Consider the following 12,259-nt stretch of genomic DNA (forward strand, 5'->3'; position numbering starts at 1 on the left):
TCCCCATGTCGGTCAGTGTCTGTGTGTTCCCCATGTCGGTCAGTGTCTGTGTGTTCCCCATGTCGGTCAGTGTCTGTGTGTTCCCCATGTCGGTCAGTGTCTGTGTGTTCCCCATGTCGGTCAGTGTCTGTGTGTTCCCCATGTCGGTCAGTGTCTGTGTGTTCCCCATGTCGGTCAGTGTCTGTGTGTTCCCCATGTCGGTCAGTGTCTGTGTGTTCCCCATGTCGGTCAGTGTCTGTGTGTTCCCCATGTCGGTCAGTGTCTGTGTGTTCCCCATGTCGGTCAGTGTCTGTGTGTTCCCCATGTCGGTCAGTGTCTGTGTGTTCCCCATGTCGGTCAGTGTCTGTGTGTTCCCCATGTCGGTCAGTGTCTGTGTGTTCCCCATGTCGGTCAGTGTCTGTGTGTTCCCCATGTCGGTCAGTGTCTGTGTGTTCCCCATGTCGGTCAGTGTCTGTGTGTTCCCCATGTCGGTCAGTGTCTGTGTGTTCCCCATGTCGGTCAGTGTGTCTGATCCCCATGTCCCTCGGTGTCTTTGCCTTCCCATGGTGTATGTTGGCTGTGTCCATTGAGGTTTCCTTTGATATTCTCTTCCATTTGGCAACTAATGTCACTGCTCCTAATTGGGCAATTCACAACTTTTGGACTCATGTTCCACTCATCAATTTCAGGTCATCCTCTCTGCTCCCATTTTTCATATTGTTTTAGCCGTTGTCAGTGACAATTCTGATTTTTCCCATTCCCTCTTCACCTGTGTTGTTTTGTTCTTGCATTACTCGTCCTGTGCTGTCATCTTGCTTCATATCTCTCTTCCTACTACCTCACACAGACCTTCTGCCTTGTTCCTTTCCTCCTTTACAGATGCACATTCCTCTTCTAAGTACCTCAGCACTGACTTTAACCTCGTACATCTTGTCCCTTTCTGCAGTGCTTCTCTGAACCACCACCCTGCATCTCTGCATCTAAGGACGCTGGCAGACATGCTGAGCTCTCCCAGCAGTACTTCCTGTTTCGGCAGCGTTTGGCTTTTGTCTGATTAGCTCATTGGGTCGTTGCATGGTTAAGAGAGCAGGGGGTTAACTGTCTCTCCGATTGCCCAGAAGAATTAAGTGTTGATCGTTGTAATCATTAGAAACTGCAGGAGATCCAAGTGGCAGCCCCAGCGCTGTCGACAGTGACATCGAGGATCGAGGATCACGCGACGGAGCTGAGAAACTGGAAGGAGAGATATGAGAAGCTGGTAAGTGGAAACACTGGAACCATTCAGTGGGAGGACTATGGCATTGCCTGGCGTTGTGGGGCTTGTTGGGATGGGGTGGAGCCCAGCAGTACCTCACGGTGCAGCCCCTAGGGCCTGGGCAAATAAAAGGAAACAGAAACTTTAATGGACACTCTGGGAAATCATGAATTAAGGAAAACCGCTTTCTCTTTTCAATCCAGCCCGTATTAACATGGCCTGTCCCTGGACTATGCCCCTCATTATTCTTCAAGTTCCTTCACACGTCTGCCCCACCTTATCCAGTTCACTCCCAAGTTAGCGCTCTCTATCAGAGACCCCAAAGGTAATCAGTAAAACATCAGAATGTTGACCCATTGTCACATTGTGGGCTCCATGCCACAGAACTTACAGTGTGCAACCTACGACCAGTGTTTGATGGGGACAATGTCAAGGGAGCTTTGCTTTTAGTTAATTTTAGTTTCAAAGAGTAGAGGTGGTTTTACTGTGTGGTTAGCCCATGCTGACCCTATTCCCAGGAATGCTTGAGGGTCACGGCATCCAGGAAACTTTACTTTCCACTTCAAAAGAGTAGAGCAGCTTCTGTATCTGACTCTGTGCTGTCCCTGTCCTGGGAGTGTTTGATGGTGACCGTGTAGAGAGACCTTTACTCTGTATCGAACCCTGTGCTGATCCTGTCCTGGGAGTGTTTGACGGGGACAGAGTAAAGGGAGCTTTTCTCTGTATCTGACTCTGTGCTGTCCCTGTCCTGGGAGTGTTTGATGGGGACAGTGTAGAGGGAGCTTTACTCTGTATCTAACCCTGTGCTGTCCCTGTCCTGGGAGTGTTTGATGGTGACCGTGTAGAGAGACCTTTACTCTGTATCGAACCCTGTGCTGATCCTGTCCTGGGAGTGTTTGACGGGGACAGAGTAAAGGGAGCTTTTCTCTGTATCTGACTCTGTGCTGTCCCTGTCCTGGGAGTGTTTGATGGGGACCGTGAAGAGAGAGCTTTACTCTGTATCTAACCCCGTGCTGTCCCTGTCCTGGGAGTGTTTGATGGGGACAGTGTAGAGGGACCTTTACTTTGTATCCCTCCCCGTGTTGTCCCTGTCCTGGGAGTGTTTGACGGGGACAGAGTAGATGAGGCTTAACTCTGTATCTAACCCTGTGCTGTCCCTGTCCTGGGAGTGTTTGATGGGGACAGTGTGGAGGGAGCTTTACTCTGTATCCAACCCTGTGCTGTCCCTGTCCTGGGAGTGTTTGATGGGGACAGTGTGGAGGGAGCTTTACTCTGTATCTAACCCCGTGCTGTCCCTGTCCTGGGAGTGTTTGATGGGGGACAGTTTAGAGAGAGTTTTACTCTATATCTAACTCCATGTTGTCCCTGTCCTGGGAGTATTTGGTGGGAACAGTGTAGAGGAAGCTTTACTCTGTATCTAACTGCATGCTGTCCCTGTCCTGCGAGTATTTGATGGGGACAGTGTAGAGGGAGCTTTGCTTTGTATCTAACTCTGTGCTGTCCCAACTATGGGTATGTTTGTTGGGGACAGTGTGGAGGGAGCTTTACTCTGTATCTAACCCCGTGCTGTCCCTGTCCTGGGAGTGTTTGATGGGGGCAGTGTGGAGGGAGCTTTACTCTGTATCTAACTCCATGCTGTCCCTGTCCTGGGAGTGTTTGATGGGGACAGTGTGGAGGGACATTTACTTTCTGTTTTAAAAAAAGTAGAGGGAGCTTAGCTTATCGCTTACTTTCAGTTGGAAAGAGTAAAATTCCAGTCGAAAAGTGTGGTGCTGGAGAAGCACAGCGGGTCCGGCAGCGTCTGAGGAGCAGGACAGTGAATGTTTCAGGCATTGATGAACATTCCTGTTGAAGAGCTTATGCCTGAAATGTTGCCTCTCCTGCTCCTGGGATTATGCCTGACCTGCTGTGCCTTTCCAGTGCCACCCTTTTCGTCTCCAACTCCACAGCATCTGCAGTCCTCACTTTCTCCTTCTCAAGCAGAATGTACGACCAGGTAAATCAAGAACAGGAGGAGGCCATTCAGCCCTCGAGCCTACTCCCCCATTCAGTAAGATCATAGCTGACTCTGGTTGTGGCTCGAAGTCCATTTTCCCACCTCCCCCTCGTAACCTTTCACCCCTTGCTTAACAATAATCCATCTAACTCAGCCTTCAAAATATTCAAAGAATCTGCTTTGTTTGCCGTTTCAGGAACAGCATTCCAAAGACTCATGAGGGAAAATTATTTTGCCTCTTCTATGTTTTAAACGGGTGACCCATCTTTAAACCAACGACCCTTCCTCCTAGGTTCATGAGGAAACATTCTCCCCAACATCTCCTCTGTCAAATTGCTTCATCGAATCCCTACAGGTGGAAAGAGGCCATTCAGCCCATTGCGTCTGCACCGACCCTCTGATGAGTATCCCATCCAGACTCACTGCCCTACCCTACCCCTGTACCCCTACATTTCCCAAGGCTAACCCACCTAGCCTGCACATCCCTGGACACTACGGGGCAATTTAGCATGGCCAATCCACCTAACCTGCATATATCTTTGGATTGTGGGAGGAAAACGGAGCACCCGGTGGAAACCCATGCAAACACGCAGAGAATGTGCAAACTCTGCACACACACACAGTTGTCCAAGGCTGGAATTGAACCCGGGTCCCTGGTGCTGTGAGGCAGCAGTGCTAACTGCCGTGCCACACTCTTCTAAACTCCATCAGCTGTGAGCCTGGCCAGACCAATCGTCCCGCGTGAGGCAACCATTTTATTTCCTGGAATGGGTGACCTCTTTATTCATTCCATCAAAATGTCCCCCACTTTGGAATGTTCTGCCAAGGTCTAGGCTCACGCATGAGCAACGATGACTTGCACGAGGCCTGCTGCTAATGTACAGGGCACTGTGACTGCAAGGGGGGATGGCATCATGAACCTGGCTGCAAGTTGTGTGGAGATTCTTCTACTGAGTACCACTCCCTCACCAACAAGGCCCCCGTGGATTGGAGCGAACGTATGTTTTCGTGGCTTCCCACTGCCAAGGAATTCTACCCCGATGCCCCTTCGTCGTGAGTGGCCCTCAGACTGACACCTAAATTGTGGCCTCGAGTCTGTGTTTGCCGTCGAGCCTGTCTGTGCTGATCCCTCTCCCAGGTTTAGCTGGGATTTTCGGAGGCTGTCTGCCCGGGGAAAGCAGTGGACTCTGGGAATCGGGCAAGCCACTCTGTCCTCCTGATTGTTAGCCAAACAAATGTGCTTGGCTGCAGAAATCTCCCCCCTGTTTGAAAGCTGCTGTGCCATCTGTGACCCACATGACTCATCCCTGCCCCATCATTTATGTTCATCTGTCTTAACAGTTCTTAGCCTGTCTGTGGTGTCTTCTGTTTAATGAGTGTGGCTGACAGCACAGGACAGGTCCTTCAGTGGGAGCTGTTATTCTCTCTCTTTCTTTATCTCTCCCCCTCTTCTCCCCTTTCTGTGTCTCTCTTTCTCTCCCTCTATCTCTCTCCATCTTTCTTTCTTTCTTTCTCACTACTGCATGCAGCACCTCTCTCTCTATTTCTCTTTCTCTCTCTCTCTCTCTCTCTCTCCCCTTCTCCCTGTCTCTCTTTATCTCTCCCCCTCCCTCCCTCTCTCAGTGTCTATTTCTCATTCTCTCTCTCTCAGCCCTAAATCCTACAATCACCTTTCAAGGTACCCTTACCACTCTGTGCCACTTCTTTATAGTCAGGGTCAACCAGTGCGGGACCGAAGCCTTGATTTCTAAGGTCCAGCTTGGCCTGTAACTTTACAATCTGCAGATGGCATAGTTGTCAAGGTTACAGCTCTTCACCCAGGCTGCTGGGCCAGGCTGTACCCTCAGTCCAAACTGGTGTCCTGACTCTTATTGACCGCCTGGTTTGTTGTTCTATTATTGCTCCAAGGCTTCATTTGGGGTGCCATATAGAAGTAAAGGAGCATAGAAATATAGGAGCAGGAGTAGGCCACTCGGCCCTCCGAGCCTGCTCCACCATTCAGTATGCTCATGTCTCATTACTGAGCTCAGGACGATATCCCCACTGAGGAAAGGCTGAGGGACTTGAGGCTACTTTTGTTAGAGAGGACAGGGTTGAGAGGTGACTTAATTGAGACATATAAGGTAATCAGATGGTTAGATAGGGTGTGGACAGTAAGAGCCTTTTTCTTCAGATGGTGATGGCTAGCATGAGGGGATATAGCTTTAAATTGAGGGATGGTAGATATAGGACAGATGTCAGAGGTAGTTTCTTTTCTCAAAGAGTTGTAAGGGCGTGGAAGGCCCTGCCTGCAACAGTAGTAGACTCGCCAACTTTAAGAGCATTTACATGGTCATCAAATAAACATATGAATGATAATGGAATAGTGTCGATTAGATGGGCTTTAGATTGGTTTCACAAGACGGTGCAACATCGAGGGCGAAGGGCCTGTACTGCGCTGGAATGGGGGGTCTCTGTTCTATGTTCTCCCTTTGATCACTTCTAACCCACCAACTATAGAGGAACCTTGATTTTCCGAAGGATATGGGAGGGCAGTATTTTGTTTCAGTTAATCGAATTCCAGATAATCGAATGCTGGATAACGTGGTTTAGCCGAGCAGTGGGACCTTGCGATCTTGCCAGACAATCCGATATTCGGATAATCGAATGCCGGATAATCGAGGTTCTTCTTTATGTGGAACTCCTCCTTGAAAGCATTGTGTTTTCTGTGGCAGTGATTTCCACAGGCTCATCACTCTCTGGGTGAAGAAATGTCTCCTCATCTCAGTCCTAAAACTAGCCCATATCCTTAGCCTGCGACTCCTGGTTCTGGACTCCCCTGAACATTGAGAACATCCACGCGCCACCCTCGTTCCATCCACGCGCCACCCTCGTTCCATCCACGCGCCACCCTCGTTCCATCCACGCGCCACCCTCGTTCCATCCACGCACCACCCTCATTCCATCCACGCACCACCCTCATTCCATCCACGCACTGCCCTCTGCATGAAACAGTTGTCCCTTAGGTCACTTTTAAATCTTTTCCCTCTCACCGTAAAACTATGCCCTCTGGTTTTGGACTCCCCTATCCCAAAATCCTAACCGATCCAGTTTCTCTTCATTTGTCAGTCCTGCCATCCTCTTTGTAACACACCCTCCATCGCCAGAACATCTTCCCTCAGATAAGGAGACCAAAACCTGTATTGGGTGTGATCTCAGTTCATGTTTCCCTAAGATCGGTTCTGCATTGCTGCTGTATTCAGTTGTTAAAAGAAATCTGATAATCTGTCTACTGATATTCCGTTTGGGTTCCACCAGTGCCACACAGCTCCAAGCCTCATCACAGCTTTGCCTCAGAAACGGGCAAAGGAACTGAATTCCTGCATTGAGTTAAGAGTGACTGACCTTGGCATCAAGAACCCTGGGAAAATTGACATCATTGATAATCACGGGAAGGCTCCTTCTTCTGTCAGGCAGAAGATCCATAAGCTTAAACACACAAACCAGATTCCGGAACAGCTTCTTCCCTGCTGTTGTTATACTTCTGAATGGATCACTCAAATTTCAAATTTAATGTTGATCATGCTCTTTGTGCAAGTTCTCTGTAGCCGTACCATTGTATTCCTTGCTGTGTTGCCCTAACGCACCTTGTATAGTATGATCTGCCTCTATTGCACGCACAACACAACTTTTCACTGGATCTAGGTACATGTGACAATAATAAATCAAATCAAATTGAGTCCTATTTAGCACAAAGGAAGATAGTCGTGGTTGTTGGAGGTCAGTCATCTCAGCTCTACGACATCTCTGCAGATTTTCCTCAGGATAGTGTCCTAACCCCAACCATCTTCAGCTGCTTCACTGATGATCTTGAATCCATTGCAAGGTTTGGTTCCATTCATAACTCTCATTGTTATGAAGCAGGTCATGCCTGCATGCAATAAGACCCAGGCAGAATCTAGGCTTGGATTGACAAATGACAAGTAAACGTTGCGATATATCGTGCCAGGCATTGACCAAGTTGAACATGAGAGAGTCTAACCACCGGCCCTTCAATGGCATTACCACAACTGAAATTGTCCTCTATCAACTGTCTGAGGGTGGGAGGGGCTACATCAGAAACTGAACTAGACCAGTCACATTAAATACAATGACTGTAATAGTGGATCAGAAGCTAGGAATTCTTAGCTTTAGATTTTATTGTCATGTGTACTTGTGTGACAGGAGTACAGTGAAACATTTACAAAGAATTCTGTACTAAATAATGCATCCTCTGAGACTCCAAAGCTGTTTCACTGTCTACATGGCAAAGACTGGATGAATGTCTTCCAATTACTTGGATGATTGCAGGTACACAAAGTACGATAGCATCAAAAGGGAAAACAACCCACTTTATTGGCACTCCATTCACCATTTTAAACACTTACTGCCTCCCCTAGCATGGGCACACGACTTTGGGAATATGAAATGCACTGCAGCAACAGACAATTATTTGCCACTGCCAAACTCACCACTTGTACCATCTGGAAGGACAAGAGTGGCAGATACATGGGAACCATTAGGATCTTCTCCTAGTCACACACTATCCTGATTTGGAACTGTCCTACTGATCCTTTCATCGTCACTGGGTCAAAATCCTGAAATTAACTGGCCCACCCCCTAACTCCACAGGTTACCTTTACTGCACCCACGATGATGGGGCAAGATGAAATCTACCATCTACTCCTGGACAATAATTACTGGCCTTCCCATTGATGTCAACTATCTATGAATCAATGAATAAGAAAAACACTTTTAATTTGAGCCAGATTTTCACGAGGCCAAATTAGATTTGATTTTGGGAGCTGACACCAATAATTCAGGTGAGCCAAGTCCAGAAACCGTGGATGCAGAAATTGTGGTTGCTTAGCTTTGTGTTAATGTATAATTGTTCACTGTGGCCCTAAAACAATGACATTTCATTCCAAGAAAAGGGTCAGTGGACCCTAAATGTTAACTCTGTTCCTCTCTCCACAGATGCTGCCAGACCTGCTGAGATTTTCCAGCAATTTGTATTCTCGTTTAATTCATTGTTTCTTTGCCTTTCATTTCCAGAAAAATGATTCCAAAAAGAAGGTGAAAGACTTTGAAAGTCAACACCTGGCCGATAAAGAGGAGGTATGTTTAAAATTTCAGTTTTGAAGTTTTGTCTGCTAATTCTTTTCATCACTCCATCCGCCAAATGTTGTTGTATGTTCAGCAGGAAATGTGTCTTTCACAGACAGTCAGTCCTTTATGTGGTGTTCATGGCAACAGTTGTACCTGAAGTGAACTCTGTAAACCAATAGCTTAAAGCTACAACCAGAACTGCCTTCCTCTTTTCATTATTTCCATTCCAAAGTCAAAAAGATTGTGGCTGATGTTACACATGATAAAACACACACTTGTGATATTATGTAGATGTCAGTGTTGCAGAATTCTCAGCATCTGGGAAGCACACGCAAAATGTACAGGTTTCACAGGACACTTAGAACACCAGACAATGGCGAAGTTTTTTTTATTCATGTATGGGATGAGGGTATCGCTGGCTAGGCCATCAATTATTGCCCATCGCCAATTACGAAGAGGACAGTTAAGAGTCAACCATGTTGGTGTGGGTCTAGTGTCACACATAGGCCATACCAGATGAATCATAGAATCCCTACAGTGTGGAAACAGGCCGTTCGGCTCAGCAAGTCTACTCGGATCTTCGGAAGAATATCCCACCCAAACCCATTCCTCTACATTTACCCCTGAGCTACACATTCCTGAACACTTTAGCATGGCCAATTCACCTAGCCTGCACACCTTTGCATTGTGGGAGGAAACCTGAACATGCAGAGGAAACCCATGCAGAGAGGGGGAGAATGTGCAAACTCCAAACAGACAGTCACCCAAGGCTGGAATTGAATCTGAGTCCATAGTGCTGTGAGGCAGCAGTGCTAACCACTGAGCCACCGTGCTACTCACCATGAGGATGGTGAGGGCATTATAGCACCAGATTGGTTTTCCTCTTGACAATCAACAATGGATGTATGGCCATAATTAGGCTCTTAATTCCACATTTTTAATTGTGACGATGCTGACCCTTTAACAAGGTTATTTTGTCCTTTTTTTTCAAGAGGGGTCGTAAAGGCAGGGATGCTAATATGTCTGGCAATGGCTACTTTAAACAATGGCAGGGGAGTGGCCAGTTCTCCCAGGTCAGGATTTTTCTAGTTTGGTTTATTTTAGCAGGCAGTCAGAAACTGCTGGTAGCAGAGAAGCTGTTACTGTGAAGAAAGGTTCCATGCTTCAACAGATGTTTCTTGCCTGACTTTTCTGTCTGGCAATCTCTCCTGCCTATAAGAACCAGAGTTTGAATTACCATTTGCCATGGGATGTGTTTTTGGATGTTGCAGGTATTGGAACAGCTCCTTCGTTAAGTTGCATGTTTGAGTCAGTTGGGTTTCCAAATGGTTAAGTTGTTCTAAATTCTGTTTTCTTTTGTTCGTGTTTCGACTGTAGTGTGTAAATAAATTCTATTTTGCTTAAAGCCAATTGGTTTGACCAGCTGCACCATTTCTGGAATATCCATTTTACATCTGCCTTTAAAATAAGAAAACTCAAGGGTCTAGGCTACCTTCTTGAAGTAGTTTGAGGGGGTCTCATCTGGTCCACAACATATTGCGGCATGATTCAAACCTGTATCCCCAGAGCATTAGCTGGGTTGCTGGATTAACAGTCCAGCGATGGGTGTTTCCATATATCTGTTGCTCTTGTCCTTCCAGATGGTACACATTTTATGTGATTGGAAGTAGCCATGGGACCTGTAATTTCATCATTATCTAAATGATCTGGTGAACAGGGCACTGATTAGAAGTCTGTGGATGATATAAAACTTGGAGACATTTGAAGCGGTGAAAAAGGTAGTGTTGATCTTCAAGCACGGTGGTTTAGTGGTTAGCATTGCTGCCTCGCAGTGGCAGAGACCTAGGTTCAGTTCCAGCCTCAGGCAACTGTCTGCGTGGAGTTTGCACATTCTCCCCGTGTCTGTGTGGGTTTTCTCCAGGTCCTTCTCCCACAGTTCAAAGATATGCAAATTAGGTGAATTGGCCATGCTAAATTGCCCCATAGTGTTCAGGGATGTGTAAGTTAGGAACATTAGTCAAGGGCAAATGTAGAATAAGGGTAGCGGAATGGGTCTAGGTGGGTTACTCTTTGGGGGATCAGTGCGGACTCTTTGGGCCAAATAGCCTGTTTCCTCACCACAGGGATTCTGTGATTCTATGTTTTAAATATGGGAAAGTTGGTGAAATGGGCAGACTGACATCAGATGATGTTCATTGTGTAGAAATGTCAGGAAGAAGACTTGACACCATATTACACAAGGCTGGAAGTGTTTCCAGACATTACAAATATTTGGAAATGATACTCAAGTAGATAGGTAAACATATAAACATAGAAAATAGGAGCAGAATTAAGCCATTTGACCCATTGGATCTGCTCTGCCATTTGATCATGGCTGACATGTTTCTTGACCCCATTCTCCTGCCTTCTCCCCATAACCGTTGATCCCCTTGCCAAGCAAGAACCTATCTATCTCCCCCTTAAAGACACTCAATGACTTGGTTTCCACAGCTCCCTGCGACAATGAGTTCCACCGATACATCACCCTCTGACTGAAGGAAATCCTCCTCATCTCAGTTCTAAAGGTCGTCCCTTCACTTTGAGCCTGTGCCCTCAGGTCCTAATCTCTCTTGGATGATCATCCAACTCAGTCCCTTGTTCCTGCTTTCTCCCTATACCCTTTGATCCCTTTAGCTCTATTGCTATATCTAAGTCCTTCTTGAAACATTCAGTGTTTTGGCCTCAGCCGTCTTTAGTGGCCGAGAATTCCACAGGTTCACCACTCTCCTCATCTCAGTCTTACATGGTCAACCCTGTATCCTTAGACTGAGACCTCCTAGTTCTGGACTCCCTGGTTACTGGGAGCATCCATTTTATGTTCCCCTGACTAGTCCTGTTAAAATTTTATAGGTTTCTGAGATTCCCCCGCATTCTTCTAAACTCCAGGTACTTGATGACTGGTGTGAATAAGATGGGCTGAAGGGTCTGTATCCCCGTTGCATAACTCTATGATACTCAACACTGTGTGCTACTTGATGTCCAGTGACTGTCAGTTCATTGCCTTGAAGGTAACATTGTCATTTTTGTATTCAGATCCATCTATGGCATTAACCTTCCTTGGTCCATAAGACCAGAGCACCATAAGATATAAGGGTAGAATTAGGCCATTTGGCCCATCAAGTCTGCTCTGGCATTTGATCATGTTTCTCAATCCCATTAATCTTCACCACATTGTATGCTTTATCTTTCGCTTCTATGCTTTTGTTGTCTTCCCTTATCAGCCTTGGTTGCCTCATCCTCCCCTTAGTATGTTTCTTCTTCCTTGGGATGAATTTCTTCCATATCTAACCTCCATCAATCCTACAACCCTCTGGACATTCTGCATAATACCAATTCTACTCTTTCGTGCAACCCAGCATCCATTGACCTATCATGAACATCTTGGCTCAAAGTCCTGGGGATTTGTTCCCTACAACAAATTCAGAAATTGCTGGAGAAACTTAGAAGGTCTGGCAGCATCTGTGGAGAGAAAGCAGAGTTAACATTTTGAGTCCAGTGATCCTTCTTCAGAACTGAACTTGGAACATATGCTCTGTTTTCTCTCCACAGATGCTGCCCGACCTGCTGAGTTTCTCCAGAAATTTATGCTTTTATTTCAGATCTCCAGCATCTGCCGTTCTTTGTTTGATTTTCATGTTCCCTATAGCAGTCCATCACTCCTGTTTGGATGGGAGTTGCGAAGAGATGTTGATAGAGTAAGCGAGTGGGTAAAATAGTGGCAGGTGGAGTTCAGAGAATGGAAGTGTGAATTTATTGACTTTGGAAAGATGAATCATCATGTTTTTAAACTGGTGAGAAGCTGTGAACTGCAAACAAGCAGAGAGGCCAAGGCATCTCAAGCAGAAATAATAAGGGACTGTCAG

The 12,259-nt window shown here is 46.5% G+C and overlaps 1 protein-coding gene across 5 annotated transcripts in view; it reads left to right on the forward strand.

Moving 5' to 3' along the window:
• The window catches only part of LOC122555728 (zinc finger protein DZIP1L-like), a 148,178-nt gene that overhangs the window by 29,395 nt on the left and 106,524 nt on the right, over positions 1-12,259 (forward strand). For all 5 annotated transcript variants that reach the window (XM_043701783.1, XM_043701784.1, XM_043701785.1 and 2 more), the window contains 2 exons: positions 1,130-1,237; positions 8,304-8,366. In XM_043701783.1, coding sequence (XP_043557718.1) covers positions 1,130-1,237; positions 8,304-8,366 — 171 coding nt within the window. The remainder of the gene's footprint in view (positions 1-1,129; positions 1,238-8,303; positions 8,367-12,259) is intronic.

This window comes from Chiloscyllium plagiosum, chromosome 13 (assembly GCF_004010195.1).
Source record: "Chiloscyllium plagiosum isolate BGI_BamShark_2017 chromosome 13, ASM401019v2, whole genome shotgun sequence".
NCBI lineage: Eukaryota > Metazoa > Chordata > Chondrichthyes > Orectolobiformes > Hemiscylliidae > Chiloscyllium > Chiloscyllium plagiosum.